Source organism: Phalacrocorax carbo, chromosome 1, assembly GCF_963921805.1.
Source record: "Phalacrocorax carbo chromosome 1, bPhaCar2.1, whole genome shotgun sequence".
In the NCBI taxonomy this organism is placed as follows: Eukaryota; Metazoa; Chordata; class Aves; order Suliformes; family Phalacrocoracidae; genus Phalacrocorax; species Phalacrocorax carbo.
In genome coordinates, this window is record NC_087513.1 from 218,827,225 (window position 1) to 218,846,974 (window position 19,750).

At 43.0% G+C, this 19,750-nt stretch overlaps 1 protein-coding gene across 3 annotated transcripts in view; it reads right to left on the minus strand.

The window, feature by feature from the left end:
* The window catches only part of DCHS1 (dachsous cadherin-related 1), a 98,782-nt gene that overhangs the window by 76,731 nt on the left and 2,301 nt on the right, over positions 1 to 19,750 (minus strand). The window contains exon 2 of one of the 3 annotated variants that reach the window (XM_064441692.1): positions 12,634 to 12,732. The exons of 1 other annotated variant lie outside the window; for it this stretch is intronic. Coding sequence is in view for 1 of the 2 variants with exons in the window: in XM_064441690.1 (XP_064297760.1) it covers positions 228 to 297 (70 nt within the window). In the remaining variant the exon portion in view is untranslated. Of the gene's footprint in view, positions 1 to 227; positions 313 to 12,633; positions 12,733 to 19,750 lie in introns of those variants that run through there. One more of the 3 variants, XM_064441690.1, reaches the window with a different exon arrangement.

Consider the following 19,750-nt stretch of genomic DNA (forward strand, 5'->3'; position numbering starts at 1 on the left):
GATCCAGGGAACTACAGGCTGGTCAGCCTCACCTCAATTTAGTATAGACAGAGAATTATATAGCCATGCCTGATTTTTTCCACCTTTCCTTACTGCATTCCCCTCATCACGGACACTGTCAGTAGAGCACATCAGAGAGGTTTTATAGTATTGCCTAATGAACTTCTGGAAGGTGTTTTAATTTTGTTCAGAAGGCAGTTATAAATGCTTTAAAACAGAAATTGTACCTTGTCTGCTTTGCGTGCCTGTGACCCGAAGGCAATTCAGGGGCTGCCAAAGACTTCCATCATCAATCATAGGTAAGATCCTTCCCTGTTCATGTTCATCAAAGAGAATATCATTGAGGAGAAGAGGATCATAAACTTTGAAATGTTAAATTTAAAATCACACTAAGGCCTGTGGAAAAAAAAAGGATTTGAAGGGGAGACTAACACTCTGGCTTTAAAATCTGTTTTCCATGCAGTTGCTCTGGGACTAACATTCTGTGCAGTTGCAGAAAGTATCATGCAATTTAAAGGGACGGATGAAAGAACATCCTATGCAGGTGTTCTTAAAGGTGACGCAAGAAGCGTTTAACCCATCTAGTTACTGGAAGCGTTCAAGGTCAGGTTGGATGGGGCTTTGAGTAACCTGATCTAGTGAAAGATGTCCCTGCCCATTGCAAGTCGGGCTGGAGTAGATGATTTTTAAAGGTCCCTTCCAACCCAAACCGTTCTGTGATTCTGTGATGGTATGACTCCATGATTATCCTCCCTGATGTTAGTGTACTGGATGACTGTCCTCTTAGTGTTGGGTAACAATGACAGAGTGTTTTGTGCTGATCCCTTTCACAGGATCACAGGAGAAAGTCTTTTTGTATGTTTAAACAGAATCTAGTGTTTCAATTTGACAGTGTCAATGAGCTTGGATACCTTAAGTAACAGTGGAAAAAACTGGATTATGTCCATATAATTATTCTCTGTAATAAATGAAGAAGTGAAGGGAAACCAGGAAATAGAGAAGTAAAGGAAATAATGCTGAAAAATGAGGAAAGTTCATAATAGTCCTTGATTTTACTAAGATTTGTTTCACAAACTGGGATTGGGTACCTCCAAACCAGAATATATATGGTCTTCATAAGAAGGACTGAATCACAGAATAATTGAAGCTGGAAGAGACACCTAGAGATCTAGTCCACCTCCCCTGCTCAAAGCAGGGACAATTAGAGCCTTAATAAACTTGAGGCAAACAACATCCACTGCTCTCCCCTCCTACACCAAATAATCTCATTGTAAAAGGCTATCAGGTTGGTTAAGCATGATTTTCTCTTCATAAAGCTTTGCTGACTACTTCTGATCACCTTCTTGCCATTTTGTTTTTGGAAATGTTTTTCAGGAAGGTTTGCTCCATCACCTTCCCAGGGACTGAGGTGAGGCTGACCAGCCTGTAGTTCCCTGGATCTTCCTTTTTGCCATTCTTGAAGATAGGAGAGATTTTTGCTTTCTTCCAGTCCACAGGAACAACCTCTCCCAGTCACCGTGACCTTTCAAAGATAATGGAGAGTGGCCTTGCAGTGATGTCATCCAGCTCCCTCACCACTTGTGGGTGCATTCTTTTAGGTCGGATTCCAGTCATTTCTTCCCTCTTCATGCATCCAAATGCAGCTTTAGCTCTTTTTGCTCCAGTACTGAGTTTTAACTTGATTGTTTTCTACCAGTGTAAACCATTTCAGCCCTTATTTTTCTGGACATTCCCATAATCATGGAAATGTTTGCATTTAGCTCTGTTAAGAGCAACCTTGTTTAAGAGGATCCAGTTTACTAGTTCACTGTTTCTTACTTACCTGTTTATCTTTCAGCCAGCGTTAGTATCATCTGAAAACTTTATCAGCAATGACTTGTTTATTTTTAAATCACCAAAAATATTGAAGCAACACTAAGCTTTGGATAATCCTTTCAACAACTTTTCCCTCCAAGACATCTTAATGTATTTAATATATGTTTAGACAGATGCACTACCTTTTAACGAAAATGTCATGGAGTATTATGGAGTGTATTACAATTTGAGTTAATCACTTATTCACTGGTGGGCAACCAACAGCCATCAAGCAGAGGCCTACCCTTATTGTAATTGACTGCTTTTGGGCCCTCACCAGAAGAAGTCAGGGACCAGCATTTCATCTTGCTTCATTCATCATTTGCCATCAAGTTCCATTGTACTCTGCTTTGAAATTCAATGTAGTTGAGTAGTCTGGTCCCCAAAATACAATTAATTTAAAAACAAGTGCCTTGTCACTGCATCAATGTTTTCTGTGTTATGATTGTATGTAAAGAGGCCATGGACAGATGATGAAACACTGGTGTGGTGGGTTAACCTTGGCTGGCTGCCAGATGCCCACCAAGCCACTCTATCATTCCCCCTCAACAGGACAGGAGGAGAAAAGACGATGAAAAAGCTCATAGGCTGAGATAAAAACAGGGAGGTTGCTTACCAGCTACTGTCATGGGCAAAATAGCCTCGACTTGGGGAAGATTAATTTAATTCATTGGTTATTAATAATAGAGTAGGATGGTGAGAAACAAAGACAAAAGTAAAAGCACCTTACCCCCAGGCCCCCATCTTCCCAGGCTGAACTCCACTCCTTCACTTCTGACACTTCTACCTCTACCCCACCCCAGTGGCACAGAGGGGTGGGTAATGGGGCTTGTGGTCAGCTCATAACCCTTCATCTCTGCTGCTCCTTCCTCCTTGCACTGTTCCCCGGCTCCAGCGTGGGGTGCCTCCCAGGGGTTGCAGTTCTTCAAGAACTGCTCCAGCATGGGGGCCTTTCCACAGGGTCTTTCAGCAAAAGAATGCTCCAGTGTGGGTCCCCTGCATGCCACAGTTCCTGCCAGAAAACCTGCTCTTGCAGGGGCTCTGTTCCATGGGCTGCAGCTCCCTTCAGGGCATATCCACTGCTGTGGTGTAGGATCCTCCACGGGCTTGCAGGTGGGTATCCGCTCCAACGTGGTCCTCCATGGGCTGCAGGGGGACAGCCTGACTCACCATGGTCTTCTCCACAGGCTGTGGGGGAATCTCTGCTCCAGCACCTGGAGCACCACCTCCCCCTCCTTCTTCTCTCACCTTGGTGTCTGCAGGGCTGCTTCTCTTTCCTCTCTCCCTCAGCTGCTGCCCAGCATTTTTTACTCTTTCTTAAATATGTTATCAGAGAGCTGCCACTAGTGTTGCTGATGGGCTCAGTTTTGGGCACAGGCCGATTCATTTTGGAGCCAGCTGGAATGAGCTGGGACCAGCTGGAACCAGCAGGGCAATCCCAGCCCCTTCTCACAGAGGCTACCCTGCAGCACCACTGCTGCCAACACGTGGCCACATAAACCCAGTGCAGTGGTGGTCATAGTCTTTGGCACACATGTCTATATCTTAACACTTGGCATACTGAATAATGTAAATCTAAAAAGAATGTTTAAAGATGTGTTATGCTGCCTGAAAACAAGTTGGTAATGCCAGGGTAGAAACAATTCCTCCCAGAAAACTGAACTGTGAGTGGAAAAAAAAAAAAAGAAAGGAATTACTGAAACTCATTATGAATGTATGTAGGGGTAACAGCCACCCCACCGTCCTTTAAAAATGCTGTTGATACTTTGCAGTGAGTGGCAGAGGGAGATTGAGGATATTATTACTAGATAATATTATTTCTAGAGGATAAACAGTATAGTTATTCAGAGTTGATGCAGTACCTGGAGTGTGGAACATCTGCTTGCCAACCATAATGCAGGGCTACAAAGTCATCTAGCATTTCGAAGAATATGTTGTAAATGAGACATCATAGAAGAGCTACAAAGGTATACTGGAGATGAGAGAAAATAGGATTTTTTCCCCTCTTTGTTTAACTTGTATTTCTTGTAACTATTACTCAGCAGTCTAAGAGGAGCTTGGTTTTTGTTTATGTGGTTAGCTATTTGGTCAGCCTTCTTTTTTCTGAATGTAACTGAATGTTGAGAACAAAACTGAATATGGGTCACCTGACAAGACTGATCAACAAAACCCTACAATGCAGAAGGCTCAGAGGAGATGGCCACAGGTGATATTGTCCTGAAGCTCAGGGAAGAATATAGGGAGTGACTGTAGCTATTGCAAAGCAAGCTGAACTTAACACAAAGGGGACTGGAGGGTGGCCTTGTTTTAGGTAAAGGCTGTATCAGCTGAGTGAATCAACTGGTTGTATAAATGGCTTTCTGTGAGTTAATCAAATAGGTGTGAATGTCTTCCTGAACTAGCCAGACCAGCATGGGCTAAGTATATACATGGCTTAGCCCAGCATAGAGTATAACAACTGAGCAATCATTAAAATGAACTTTGAAGAGAGCAATGGGCTTCAACCTGTGTATCCTTTCTCCAGCAACTGGAGATGCCCACCATTGTGACAGTGATCATAAAGAGACTGGTAATGGGAATCACATTTGTATTGAGATTTGACTGTATATTGCAATTCAGTATACTGCTGTATCACTGCTAAATCAAACCCTATATTATGCCAAGTATCTTCAAATAAGTAAATCTGGTACCAAACATTAAACCCTCCTCATGTAGAATTTCTATAAAAACCTGGTCAGAGAGTATTGGACCCTAACAACTGACCAAACAAAACAGAAACCGTTTTCCTGAACTGGCAGCTGCATATAATGTAGGGGATATAAACAACCTGGATTGATCTGAAACCCCAAAGGTATGCAGCATTTGCATTTCACCCTGCAGCAATGCAAGTTGGTAATACTAGCTTGAACTGCTACTTGCGCATGAAGAGCTCTCTCACAAATCACAGACAAGCTGTCTGTTGCTACTTGGGACCAGTAATAGGCAAGACCATCCCACATAAATCCCATTATCCCAATTATCTACACGATGTCTTCCTGATTTCCAGCTTCCTCCTCATCTCACATACAGAATCACTGAAATTTCTCCACAGCACTTACCAGCAACTGTCTTACAGCCAGTACTTCCCTCTCAAAAATTGCAAGCTTTCACACTGTTGGTGGATTTTAGCATGTTGGCTAAGGTGTCTCTTGGTATTCCCTTTGAAGCTATAGCACTCTCTAAGGCAGTACTACAGTATTTCAGCACTCTGAATCCCATTCCATGTTTTAACAGTCTAAAATTTCAAAAAGTGTTTTTTTTTTTGTTTGGTTGTTTTGTTACTGTTATTTTGTGGTTGAACTGAGCCCCAATATCATGCTTTCATTGGCTAAGGCACCAGACTTCCCTGGATTAATAACTACTTTAAAAACCCCAGAGATAAACTTACAATCTAGAGAAATGGAAGAGGCCGATTTCTACACCTAAGAAGCATGGTATCAAAAGCACAGGTGCTAGCAGTAATAAGCATATGGAAATGCTAATTTCTCAGATAGAAAGAATTAGAATTTATTTTTAATTTCGTTCTTATGTTGCCTCTGCATCCCAGAATGGCAAGAATGGGCATACATAACTGCAGCAATTGATATTGGAAGCAATTTTTAACCAATTCTACCACACTAGAGGTGAAATATTTGGTAAATATCTAATTCAGTATCTATATTTAGGAAGAGATTTCTTTAAAAGTATTTTGAACAATAACATGTCTGTTAGCTTGATTGTAACAGAATGCAGGACGGTCCTCATGGAATCCTATAAAACAGACCAGTTCTTCTCAAAAGCAGGATACAAACTTTTAACAGCCCAAGTAATTAACAATATGAACAACTTAATGATGCTGTGAATTTCTCGTCATTGGTAACTCCTGGATCAAAATGTGTTTGTGTGCAGTTTTGCTTCCTCCCCTCCCCTTTCCAAATGCATATTATTAAATCAAGGAAAAGATAATTCAGGGAAGTTTTATGGCATATGTTTTACAAGATGACAAACCGATCCATAGTACTCTCTGTGTTTTTATGATATATGAATGTTAGTAACTGTATCCCTGATTAATTTGAATCCTACTGTTCTGAAGATAAAACTCACGGTTACACATGAAACTAGACTGTAGATCTTATAATTGCAAGACATAATTAAACAAAAGGGTCAACAAGATTGAAGGATTGGAAGTCTTCAAGGATAAAAATATTCAGTGTTACATTACCCTGAACTGCAGAAAAAAAAAAAAAAAAGGCTGTAACTATGGGAATATGTCTGCTTTTGGCATAAGCCAAATCTGTTTCCTGCAAATAGAAAAGGAGGCAACTGGGAAGGGGAAATAGATAATTTCTAAGTGACATAATTCCTAGGTCATGTAAATATGAAGCCAAGGGAAAAAGAAAGAATAAAAACTTGACAGCAGTAAAGATGTTTTTGAAGTAAAGTAAGAACAAAAGAAATCCAGCATAGGGCAGTCTGTTACATTACATGGAGATAGTAAAACTGTTAATGGTGCCAAGAAGGAATAGTTGGTTAAAATTATCTTTTGTATGTGTGAGATACAAGATGAAAACATTAGAAGATAACAAACAGTAGTCTAGAAATAATAAATTTTTTTTTTTAAATCAACGGGCCAAATTGATTTGCACCTATAAATCTAAAGAAGTTCACTGAAGAGACCTATGGTTCACTGATCCTGCATGAGCGTTAGGGCTTGGACAAGACGACTTCCAAAGGTCCCTTCCAACCTTAACCATTCTGTGATTCTGTGGTTATCACAGAATGGTTTGGGTTGAAAGGGACCTTTAAAGATCATCTAGTCCAACTTCCTTGCCATGTGGAGTGACGTCTTTCACTAGATCAGGTTGCTCAGAGCCCCATCCAACCTGGCCTTGAACAATTCAAGTGGCTGACATCCACAGTTTCTCAGGGCAATGTATTCCAGTGTCTCATCACTCTTATAGTAAAGAATTTCTTCCTTATGTCCAATCTAAATCTACTCTTAGTTTTAAACCATTGCCCCCTTTCCTGTCACTACAGCCTTGGGAAAAACCTCTCTCAGCCTTTCTTACAAGACCCATCTAACTATTGAAAGGCTGCAGTAAGGTGTCCTTGGAGCTTTCTCTTCTCCAGACTGAACAGCCCCAACTCTCAACCTTTCTTCATAGGAGAGGAGATCCAGTCCTCTAATAATTTTTGTGGCCCTCCTCTGGACCCACTCTAACATGTCCATGTCTGTCTTGTGCTGGGGACCCCAGAACTGGAGGCAGTGCTCAGGTGGGGTCTCACCAGAGCAGAGTAGAGGGGAAGAATCACCTCCCTCAATATATATATTGTATCCTTGACCAAGATAAGATTGGTTTTCTGGGCTGCAAGTGCACGTTGCCGGCTCATGTCCGATTTTTCATCCACCAGTATTCCCAAATCCTTATCTGCAGGGTTGCTTTCAATCCTTTCATCCCCGAGCCTGTATTGATACTGGTGATTGCCTCAACCCACATTCTGTGGTTCTTTAATGAAGGCAAAATATGATTTTAAGCAACTTAAGCGTTTTCCATTCAGCATGGATCTAACAAACCTGAAAAAGTGTTCAAAGTAAAATCATATGAGCAGGGGTCACAATACCAGAAGAATCAGAAAAATCCAGATTTTTGTTTACTCTGTTAGATGATTGCACATCCCTGTAATTCCACTGGCAGTTTGAATATAAATTCTAACTCTTCAGAAGTATATTGCCATAGCAAATGTAACACAGTGAAGCTGTACTGACTTAATGAAAACAAACTTTGTCTAAGAAATGGTTGGAACTTAACTTTCAGGGGTTCATTCATCCTCAAAATCAGTATTATTTCAACAGTGTAGGCATATATTTACACACTAAGCATCCTTCTGTGATTCAACACAGACATTTTTTTTTTCTGGAAGATGTGATGTCATAAAAGAAAAACTTCACAATGTTTCTCAGAAGCTTGTGTGTTTCTGTTATAGAAAAGGAGAGCTGGCAAACTCTTAGAGCGTTGCAGGTTCACAGAATCATAGACTCATAGAGTGTCCTGAGTTGGAAGGGACCTGTAAGGATCATCGAGTCCAACTCCCGTCACCGCACAGGACAACCCCAAAATTCACACCGTGTCTCTGAGGGCATTGTCCAAGTGCTTCTTGAATAGCGTCAGGCTTGGTGCCGTGACTGCCTCCCTGAGGAGCCTGTTCCAGTACTCCACCACCCTCCTGGGGAAGAACCTTTTCCTAATACCCAACCTAACCCTCCCCTGGCACTTCTCCCTGCCATTCCCTCGGGTCCTATCATTGGTTGCCAGAGAGAAGAGATCAGCACCTGACCCTCTTCTTCCCCTTGCGAGGCTGCTGTAGACCATGATGAGATCTCCCCTTGGTCTCCTCTTCTCCAGGCTGAACAACACAAGTGAGTTCCGCTGCTCCTCATACAGTTTCCCCTCTAAACCCTTCACCAACTTCATGGCCCTCCTCTGAACACTCGCCAGTAGCTTTATATCCTTAATGTACTCCAGTGCCCAAAACTGCACACAGTGCTCAAGGTGAGGCCGCACCAGCGCAGAGCAGAGCAGGACAATCACCTCCCTTGACCGGCTGCAATGCAGGGATTGATGCACCCCAGGGCACAGCTGGCCCTCTTGGCTACCAACACACACTGTTGGCTCATGTTCAACTTCCCGTTGACTAGAACCCCCGGGTTCCTCTCCATGGAGCTGCTCTGTACAGACATCCAGGGTTGCCATGCCCCAGGTGTAAAATCTGGCACTTGCCCTTGTTAAACTTCATATGGTGGTGGTTGCCCAGCTCTCTAATTTGTCTAGATCTCTCTGCAGGGCCTCTCTGCCCTCACCAGTGTCAACAGCTCGTCCCAATTTTGTGTCGCCAGCAAACTTAATTAGTATTCCTTCCAGTCGTGCATCCAAGTAATTTAGAAAGAGATTAAAGAGTACCGGCCCCTTTGGAGCCCCACTAGTGAATGGCTGCTAACCCTATGTAACTCCATTTACTATAACCCTTTGAACCTGACCTATCAGCCAATTGCTCACCCACTGCATTATGTGTTTATCCAGCTGTGTGCTGGACATTTTGTCCAGGTGGATACTGTGAGAGACAGTATTGAAAGCTTTACTGAAATCCAAAAAGATTACATTGACTGGCTTCCCTTGGTCAGATAGGTGGGTAACTTTGTCATAGAAGGAAATTAAGTTTGTTAAGCAGGACTTTCCCCTTGTGAACCTGTGGCTGGGACCAATGACTGCATTGTCTTTCAGGTGTTTTTCAATAACTCCCAGAATAATCTCCATAATTTTGCCAGGCACAGAAGTGAGACTGACGGGCCTGTAGTTACCAGGGTCATCCCTGTTGCCCTTCTTGAAGATTTGGACAACACTGGCCAGCTTCCAGTCAACTGGGACCTCTCCAGATTCCCAAGAGCATTGAAAAATCATTGTGAGAGGTCTCGCTATGACATTAGCCAGCTCTTTAGGTACCCTCGGATGAATCTCATCAGACCCCATTGACTTACAGGAATCTAGCTGGAGCAGCAAGTCCTGCACAAGTTCCGAGTTGATTGGGATTTTATCATTCCTTCAGTCAGGGTTCTCTAGTCCAGAAAGAACCAGGTGGGGTCCCACTGGTGTTGAAGACCGAGGTGAAGAAAGCATTAAGCATCTCTGCCTTGTCTATGTCCCTGTTTGTGAGGTGACCATTCTCATCAAGCAACAGGCCAATGTTATTTTTGGCTTGCCTTTTGCTATTAACGTACTTAAAAAAGCCCTTCTTATTGTCCCTCACAGTACCAGCCAGCTTCAATTCTAATTGAGCTTTGGCTGCACAAATTTTCTCCCTGCAGTGGCAAACAGTTTCCCTATACTCCTCCCGTGTTGCATGACCTTGCTTCCACTGGTATATACTTTCTTTTTTTTTCCTTCTTTCTAGAAGATCCCTGGTCAGCCAAGCTGGCCTTCTGCCTTGCTTGCCTGAACTCACCTGATAGTTCTTACACCGATGTCATCAGTTCTAAAATTGCAGGCAAAAAACACCTCCAGTAAATCAACAATACCTCGCAAAGAGCTGTCCTGTTCCCCATCAGTATCCAAAAGAGGAAAAAATGCCTTAGAAAAAAGTACTGACAAAGCTAAGAGGTGTGTATGGGGTAGTGGCGTGTATGTGTGTGTGTTTATATGTATAAATTATAAATATTTGTATACAAATATACATTATTCTGACATATATGTACTATAACACATACATTAGAATAATCACGGTATGTTAGACCAAAGCTCCATCTAGCCTAGTATCCTCTCTTTGACAACACGTACCTAGAAAAACATGAGAAAAAAGGAAGCATATCATGACACTTACCCAGAATGCCAATAGCAGCTTTGTACACAGACTGGGACAGCTTTTCTTGCTTTTATGAGAAAGTGGAATATAGTTTCGTTCTATCTTAATTTTTGAAACAACCAATTTACTGAGGATTTGGGCATAAATTTTCTCACATTAAAATATTTTCTTTCTGTATTGTCATCAGTTTAAGAAATGCCCACAACATGTATATAGAAGGGTGTAAAATGCACAACCCATAGATGAAGACATCAGACCAAAAGATAAAACATCCAATGGGTCTGTTCTTGATCTGAAGGCTTTGAGCTGGTACCATGCAGAGGGAGGGCAGGCTTTAATTTTGTGGGTATAGATCTTGGGCTGCCTGGTCTTCTGAGTTGGAGGGCCATGACTGGGAACAGTGACTTTCTAGTTGTGGACACTGAAATTATAAGGGACCAGTTGTATCAGCGGAATGTTCATAATTCCATGGGGCCTGATGGATTCATCCCAGGGTACTGAAGGAGTTAGCAGACATTACAGCAGGACCCCTCTCAATCATCCACCAAAGGCCTTGGGAGTCTGGGGAGGTCCCTGCTGACTGGAAGCTAGCCAACATTATTCCAATTTACAAGAAGGGCATGAGAGAAGACCCAGGAAACTACAAACGGGTTTGTCTAACCTCAGCACCCGGAAAAAATTATGGACAAGATCATCCTGGGTGCTACTGAAAGGCATTTAAAGGACAATGTAATCATCAGGCACAGTCAAAATGGGTTCACAAAGTGAAAGTCCTGTCTGATTTGATATCCTTCTATGATAAGGTCACCTGCCTTGTGGATGAAGGAAAGGCAGTGGATGTAGTTTTTCTGGATTTTAGTAAGGCTTTTGATATTGTCTTTCACAGTATTCTTCTGGTCAAGTTGTCCAACTGTGAGATGAGCAAGTAGATGGTGCGCTGGGTGAAGAGATGGCTGAATGGCAGGGCTCAAAGGGCTGTAGTGAATGGGGCTATATCTGGCTGGCGACTGGTCACCACCAGTGGTGCTCCTCATGGCACAGTGCTGTTCAATATTTTTATCAATGCTCTGGATACAGGAGTTGAATGCACCATTAGTAAGTCTGGTGCTGATAGTAAACTGGGAGGTGCTGTTGACTCTCTTGAGGGACATGAGGCCTTGCAGAGGGGTCTAGATAGATTGGACCATTGGGCAATCATCAGTGGCATGAAATGTCACAAAAACAAAAGCCACATTCTGCCCCTGGGATGGAGTAATGCAGGACACAAGTATAAACTGGGAGAGAAGTGGCTTGAGAGCAGTCCTGGAGAAAGGCAGCTGGGGGCGCTGGTCAGCAGCAGGCTCAATAGAAGCCAGCAGTGTGCGCTGGCAGATGAGAGGGCAAACTGAATCCTGGGGGGCATCAAAGTCAGCAAAACCAGGCAGTCAAGAGAGGTGATTATCCTACTGTATTTAGCGATGGTGTGGCCTCACCTTGAGTATTGTGTGCAGTTCTGGCCCCCACCATTTAAGAAGGATGTGAAGGTACTCAAATGGGTCCAGAGGAGGGCAACAAAGCTGCTGAAAGGGCTGGAAGGAGTGTCCTATGAGGAGCAGCTAAGGACTCTGGGCTTGTCTAATTTGGAGAAAAAGAGACTGAGGGGCAACTTCATTGCTCTCTACAGCTTCCTGAGGAGGGGACGTGGAGAGGGAGGTGCTGATCTCTTCTCCCTGGGATCCAGGGACAGGACACCTAGGAGTGGTTCCAAGCTGTGTCAGGAGAGGTTTAGACTGGACGTTAGGAAGCATTTCTTTACAGAAAGGGTGGTCAAGCACTGGAACAGGCTTCCTAGAGAGGTGGTCAATGCCCCAAGCCTGTCAGTATTTAAAAGGCATTTGGACAATGCCCTTAGTGCCTTAATGCTTTAACTTTTGGTCAGCCCTGAAGTGGTCAGGCAGTTGGACTAGATGATTGTTGAGGTCCCTTCCAAGTAGATCTATTCTATAGAATTCAATATCGAATAAGAATAATATTTTCTGGTTTCATTGCTATCAAAGGTGAAAGATCCTAGACCCTTCTTAGCACTTTCCCAGGTCTGTCTCATCCAGTACCCAGATATGCACTTAGAGAGACAACATATCCAACATCACTCATCTAAGAAACATTGGGACATGTGGTGGCTTTAGCATCCTCTGCCACAGCCATGTGACAGAATGAACAATATGCAGCTTTTAGAACTCAGTAATTCTGAGAAACATTATCCCTCACCTTCATTACACACAAGTACAGGTTTTCTGTTTTATGCTTACCATTGATTCTTTATTTCTCAAATAAAGAAGCAAAATATAAGGTTTAAGTGTCATTTACAGAAAATGAATACGTCTTACAGAGTGATTTGGTGCATCACAGGTTTTATGTCTCACTCACATTGTATCCTGTAGTCTCGGAGACTGAAGTCCGGAGCCCACCGTGCCGCAAAGTCACCATTCGTTGTAAAAATACCATCTACAAACTTCATCTTCCCTTCTAGACCAAACAACGTAAGTGTCACATAAATTCTTTGAAATGCTGCAGTTGAAATCCTTAGAACATGGTACCTGGGATTACAGTAACAGAACAAAGTAGATAAGAAATTTCTGTATTTGTGATGGGAAGAAGAATGAAAGCAAGGCAAAGAGAAAGAAGGTTATTTCTTGTTCCTTTCCTGTGGGAGGAAGCAGAGAGCTCTTACAAAGAACTGAAAGTAGGAGGAAGAAAGAGTTTGAGGAATGAGCTAAAACAGGCTAAAGGAGCCTGAAATTGAGGACAAGGGAGTAAGTAAACCTTTGAACCTTCCCATTTTAAACTAGGAAGATGACAAAATGAGAGTGGGAGGAAAGGCAGTGAAGTGGCAGAATTCAGACTGTTTATGGGAATTTTATTAATACTAGTGAAGGAGGTGAAAGAGATTCCCAGGAGTCTGTAAGGGCTGAGGATTTTCAGGGTTCTGCTTGTAATGGAACAGAAGGAGAAAATGATTCAAGGGTAGAGGACAACAGAGCATGAAGAGTATTAGCCAGTGGAGATGTGTGAGCGATGACTGTGAGCAGAAGAAGAGAAAGAGCCGGAAATTGAAAGAAGAGAGGAAGGCTGGCAGGGTGGACCTGATGACAGCAACACTGAAAATCTGAACACAGCACTGCTCTGAAGAGGAAAAGAGGGAAGGAAGCAGGGTTGGTGAAGAGGGAGCAATGGAAAAGGAGCAGTGCAGCCTTCCCCCACAGCCTGACACAATTCAAGCAACATGACCCATCAGGAGTTTAGACCTTGAGAAATGTCAAATAAAGGCATTGAGGTCTCTGAAGGACTCAGGACATAGACAGTGAGGCCATGAAGATGCCAGGTACAGATGCATTTTTTACAGAGGGCATTCCAGAAACAGCAGGAGAAGGCAAGGTGATATTAAAATCAGCAACATGACCTGGTGAGTAAGCAGAAAAGATGGAAGGAAATGTTAATCAAACTAAGGGGAAGGGAAGGAAGTAGCAGCTTTTGCAGTAGGACTGCAGGCTTTAGATTTATGCTTACAATGGGAAAGCAAAAACAAGGCAGAGAAAGGATGTAGCAAAGGTAATGTTAACCACTAACAGATAAGGGTAACAAGACGGAGAATTAGCATCAGAAAGACAGGAGGAATAAAAAAGTATGAATGGCACATAAACAAGAACCCTCCCTCAAAGCATTTGAAAAATGCTGAGCAGATAATTTTCACAGCAGGATCCCAAAGTGCTGGACTGTACCAGGCTGCCCCGGAGGAAAAGAGGATGAGTGCAAGGCAAAGCATAAACATGAAGACAAGAACGTCTTCCACATGTTTGCAACATTCCCTGCTAGGTTATGAACAGAAGTAGCCCAGGCTCTACATTAGTCCTTAGGACAGGTTAGAAGGATAAGCACATAGTACCATTCTCCATAGTACAACGTCACCTCAAGCACAGTTGAGAGATGGGACAAAGGTGAGGAAAGCCTGTTGTGCTTCACTTCCATTTCTAATTGGAGTGTGCTTTACTCTATTGCTCCTAGTCTGGCAGAGGGAGTCTCCTCCTCTTGGGAAGAGCTCCATTCTGGATCTTACTAAGAATTGGTCTCATCCTTCAACAAGGACCCCTTTCCCACGGGGTGAGAACATGTTCCGTTCGAGCAGCCCTTCTCACTGTAATAGACTGGACTGGGACTGCAGTGTTCATCAACCCCTGTAACTGCAAGCAGCCTGGCTGCTCTGCACTGATGGGAGGTAATTAAAACCTTCCTTGGTACTGCTTTCTCCACTCAGAATAGAAAGTGCCTCCCTCTCCAGTATGAAGCCCATTCCCAGCCCAGAACAAAAGCTAGAAGTTTCTGGCAAGTACAGATCTTGCCACAAGAAAGCTGGGGCCAGCATAATTTATATTGTTTCCCCCCTTGCCATCTATGTGTGGGGCCCCAGAGTGATGACGTCGTGGCTCAGATGCTATAAACAAGGCCAAATTCATGGACCAGAGATTCCCTGGAGACTGGCTAGATGTCTGTGTTAGGTTATGAGTTCCTGGGAGCAGAGATAATAGCAGGATGAAGCTGAGAGAATGGGAAATTGCAGAACCGGGGGTTAGGACACTAGAGAGATACTTTCCCTTTGTTAGTCCTGTTCATCTGAGCCTCCTAGGAAGAAATTGGTGAATGTGATTCTGGTTTTAACATCATGTGGATGGAGAATTCTAATTTGGGAAAAGCAGCACTATGTCTGCTGGCAAGCATGGCAATATAATACTGGTGATCCTTGAAACATCAGGAAATCGGTAAGAAATAATGTCACCTGCCAGAGGAACACAGAAGGCATCATGTACCTGGGACCCTGACAAAATTTACTCAAGGTCCAAATACAAATCTGACTTAATTTTCTGAAAGTCCTGTTGTAGTTCCATACTGGTTAATTTTACAACCATTTTAAAACTAAAGAGACTCTGCGCCTTCAATCTCTGAATATAGGGGAGACCTCAAACATGAACTCCTTTCAACTTGTGACCATAATGGGTTTGAAATGCTGGCCCCAGAACACTGACATTACACCAGTAATCATTATAGCAATGAAATATACCTATGTAATACCAATCCTTTTGCAGTGGGACTAGATGATTGTTGTAGGTCCCTTCCAACCATTCCATTCCATTCCATTCCATTCCATTCCATTCCATTCCATTCCATTCCATTCCATTCCATTCCATTCTATGCTATTCTATGCTATGCTATGCTATGCTATGCTATGCTATGCTATGCTATGCTATCCTATGCTATGCTATCCTATGCTATGCTATGCTATGCTATGCTATGCTATGCTACGCTGTTCTGTTCTGTTCTGTTCTTTTTATATACTCTTCAAAATACCTTTTGGTCTATCTGTTTTATCAAACTGAGGACTGATATTCTATTGGTCACCTAATGCAATCAATAAATTGTTTAATTCCTGCTTTCCAGGACACAACCACCAATCCGTAACCACAAACTGATCTGAGGGACTCTCCTGGAAGCAACCCTGCTGGCTGACAATCATCCATTGCCAAGTACAGCAACAAAGCTTAAGTCAAAAGCTGAGGAATTACTGCTCAGTGTTTAATCAGCTCTTCATGCGCTACTGACAAATGCCTTACAGAAATCCCTTATCTATCTCTGATGTGCCAAAATTCCTTTTTTTTTCCTTCTCATGCTTCCCCCCTTGGAGGTATGAAATTTGGTCTTATCCCCATTTTACAGATGAGGAACTGAGACAGAGATTTGAGGAGGAGTATATACGAGCCACATTTTTGAAGGCCTTCAAGTCACCAAAGAAACTATGAACACTCAGTGTATAATGTTTGTATTTGGAGAGAAGAACAAAGCAGAGTCTTTAAAATACAACGGGAGCTCTGAGAAGCTTGAGTCTGCTGATTAAAGCAGCTGGAGGAGCAGCACCCCATGCATCACGTCCCTAAACATACGCAGAAAGGTTACTTTTGAAACTTCCTTCAATGGAAGTTAAAGGCTTTTATCTTGCTCATACCTCTTGGAAAAAATCCACACTGGACAATAACTCAAACTGGAGTTCGACCTGTTCAGGGAGAAAAAGCAAGTAGAGATGGTGTGATAAGGTCTTTGAATAGCAGGAAACTTAAGTGTAATACAGCATGAAGTGCCATATCAGTTAATCAGAAGTATCCATGCTTATTCACAAAAGGTAGAGAATCACTGAATGTAAATGCAACAGGTACGTTTGGTAAGGTGTTACTTGAAATGGGGAAAGCAGCAGGTAGTACAGGAACTCTGTGGTGGGTAAGGAGATGAAGAGTGCCTCCCATCAAGCAGATGAAAGGCAGAGTCGGGGTCGGTATCACTTGATGTGAAGCATATGAGCAGATGAAAGGCAAGGAGACGACTTCAAGACATTTTTCAGAAAGCTCTGGTAGTTTTTCAGAAAGAGTTGATCATAGCAGAGCCTAAGGTCAAGCTCTTGTCCTTCACCATGGAATGAACAACATCATTTAAAGAAGTTCACAGAATCACAGAATCACAGAATGGTAGGGGTTGGAAGGGACCTCTGGAGATCGTCTTGTCCAACCCCTCTGCTTGAGCAGGCACAGCTAAAGCAGTGTGCACAGGACTGCGTCCAGGTGTGTTTTGAATATTTCCAGAGACGGAGACTCCACAGTCTCTCTGGGCAGCCTGTTCCACTGAATTATTCTGAATTATTAACAAGGAGATTTTAAAAAACCACAATATTATGCAGGAATAAAAGAGGGGAGCAAACCTCCTAGGATATCAACGTATCTCCAATGGTGGTCTTCCAAACAGACATATAATTATCTTGCTCAGAAATATATATTGGTTATATAGGTAATGGCAATCATCACTCCCTCTTACAATGTGCGGTCAACCCTTCCACAATTTTGCCCTGGGCTGATATTGTATTAAGTGTCTAACAACTTCACAGACATGTCACTTTCATCCTATAAATATCACTGCACTAGTAGTTTCCCAAGATCCTTTGGTCCAAGTTCTCTGCAAAACGAAACAAACAGAAAAACAAAACTCCACCTCAGTATTCTTTGTCCTCACTTCTCCTCAGCTGGTTCTTTTCACTATCCTTGTTGATTCACAAATCTAAGTCCATTATAATACCAGTACTCCAGGCTAGTATTTTAGACGTATTATTACCTCAGTTCCCCCTTCTCTATTGCACAGTCTTTACAAGGCAATAAAGCAAACCACTTCTTTTATCTTTTAAAAGTCCTTACAACTGTTTCCTGCACTTCCTAACCTCTGTGACAAGACATGGGATGACTGTTTCTTCTCTCCACTTCCATCACTGCCATTAATATCTAAGGATATCTTCTAAATGTCCTTTCCATCACTCTTTTTGAAGGAGAAAGAATCCACTGAACACCAAAGAACGAGAAAATCATAGTATCTTCCTTGACAGTGATGTTTTTTTCTTTTTGGAGATGATTACATGCTTAACAATTACTAGGAAGTTGGTTCCTGTGATTGTGTTCAAAGTGTTCAAAGTCAGGTTGGATGGAGTTTTAAGCAACCTGATGTAGTGAAAGATGTCCCTGCCCATGGTACGGGGGGTTGGCTAGATGCTCTTTAAAGGCCCCTTCCAACTCAAACCATTTTATGATTCTGTGATTGTATCTTGTTTTGTTAATCACAGCCTCTTTGATGACACGGATGTATTTTGTGAAGTATTTAGGTTGTACACTCAAGACTTCTGTGTGCATAGAAGACTTAAAAGTTATGCCTATATTTTGCTGCACTGGCCTTAGTCTGTCAAGGTCTTGCCCTGTCACTGAGGCCTCTCTGTGGTATTACATTACAATAAAATGATCAGGGTCTGAGACTCATACCATATGTTCTCCTGGATCCAATTCTTACCACATTGTCCTAGACTGGCAGATGAATCCAGCCCTCTACTTTTGCAGTGACTGGGAGCAACAGGGCAGCATTAGAACAAAATATTTTGGGTAGCAATCTTTTTAAGGCACAGTCTTACTGCTTAGCACAACACAGCTCCGTAACCTTATCATTTGTAGAACTGTTTCCCAGGTGCAAGCTGATACAGACACTGTACTGCAACTGATAACCTTCAGCATGCATCCAAGTGATTAAGAAAGCAGAACAGGTAAGGGAAAATGCTTGTAGTAGATCAGAAGCACAGATTTTGTATTGCTGAGTCAGCCCATAGAAAGACCCAAACTTCTTTGGCCAACCTCGAATTGAAGCCAGAGTCTTGATACAGTGGATACAGAGTACCCTTCTGTGGGAAACAATACCTTCCATTTTCTCTCTTCTTTCTTTTACTGGTGCTGGTGTCTCACCTTCCATGCTGGGTTGCCTGGCTGTGCTTCTCTCTCTGGAGTCCTCCCTGTTATTCATTTGGGGTTCTCTGACGTCAACTCTGAGGTCAGGCAGGCAGCGCCACGCCTGTCCCTTGCCCTCTCCCAAACACAAAAGGCTATAGATAGCTGCTGCAGCAAATGCTTTTCATTATGTACTCCCTTCTCCTCAGACCGCCCACCCAGTTGGGGGTGGGAGCAGCATGGGGCCCCTAGATGCCTGTGCTGCTCTGCTATGTGTTTTCTGTTATTTGGGGTGAGTTGTGCATTCCTCACAAGCTTTGAATGTCGTGCAGGGCCCCAGGGGAATCCTCAGAGGAGTGGGAGGAGAGACCAGGCAGAGGAAGGTTGCCCATGCACACTAGGGAGGCATCCCTTCCCCAGTGTCAGCCTGTGAAGATGTCCAGACCAGAGGGAAGTGCCAGGTCTATGACAGCATACCCCCCGCACACAGCATCCATCCCCTCTCAGAAACGTATTTAAAAGCTTTATAATTCCCACTAGCAGAACTTGCTTAGCTAGTCTTAGTCTGGCAAAACATAGACCAAGAGGTGATAAACCTGTCTGCTTCTACCCTTGCAATCAGTTCCAGGAAGGCAAAGGAAAAATTTCGGATTAAGACTAATTGTGAATCAAGAATGAATGGGTATCAACTGGCCATTAATATAGGCAACAAGAAATCTGGGGGGCATTTCTCGCTATTACAGCAATCAGGCCCCAAAACATCCCTCCAAACTAAGAAGGACATAGAAGCAAAATCCCATCGGCTTCTAAACTAAAGCCTGATAGAATTATGATTGATTACAGGATTGTATATCTGTCACAGTTAGGGTTTGGACACACAGACCCAAGAATGGCTGTACACCACCTTCTCACCCTTTACCAAGGAAATCTGACATAGAGACTCCCTTCCTGAAGTACACGTGGTGCCTTGTACTAAGGACAGAAAACTAACCTCCCAGCCTCCTGCCCTACCTCCCCGCCACCCCCCCAAAAAAACCCCACAACTATTTGGGTCTGTGTTCTTGTATTAAACACAAGATGTCCAGTTCATGTTTCAGTGTCCTCTCAGGGAGTTTGCACAGAAGGTTGTTATGGATATTGAAATATAGGACTGGAAAGGACTTCCTGGGACAGCTGGATGCAGTGAGTTCGGTGGC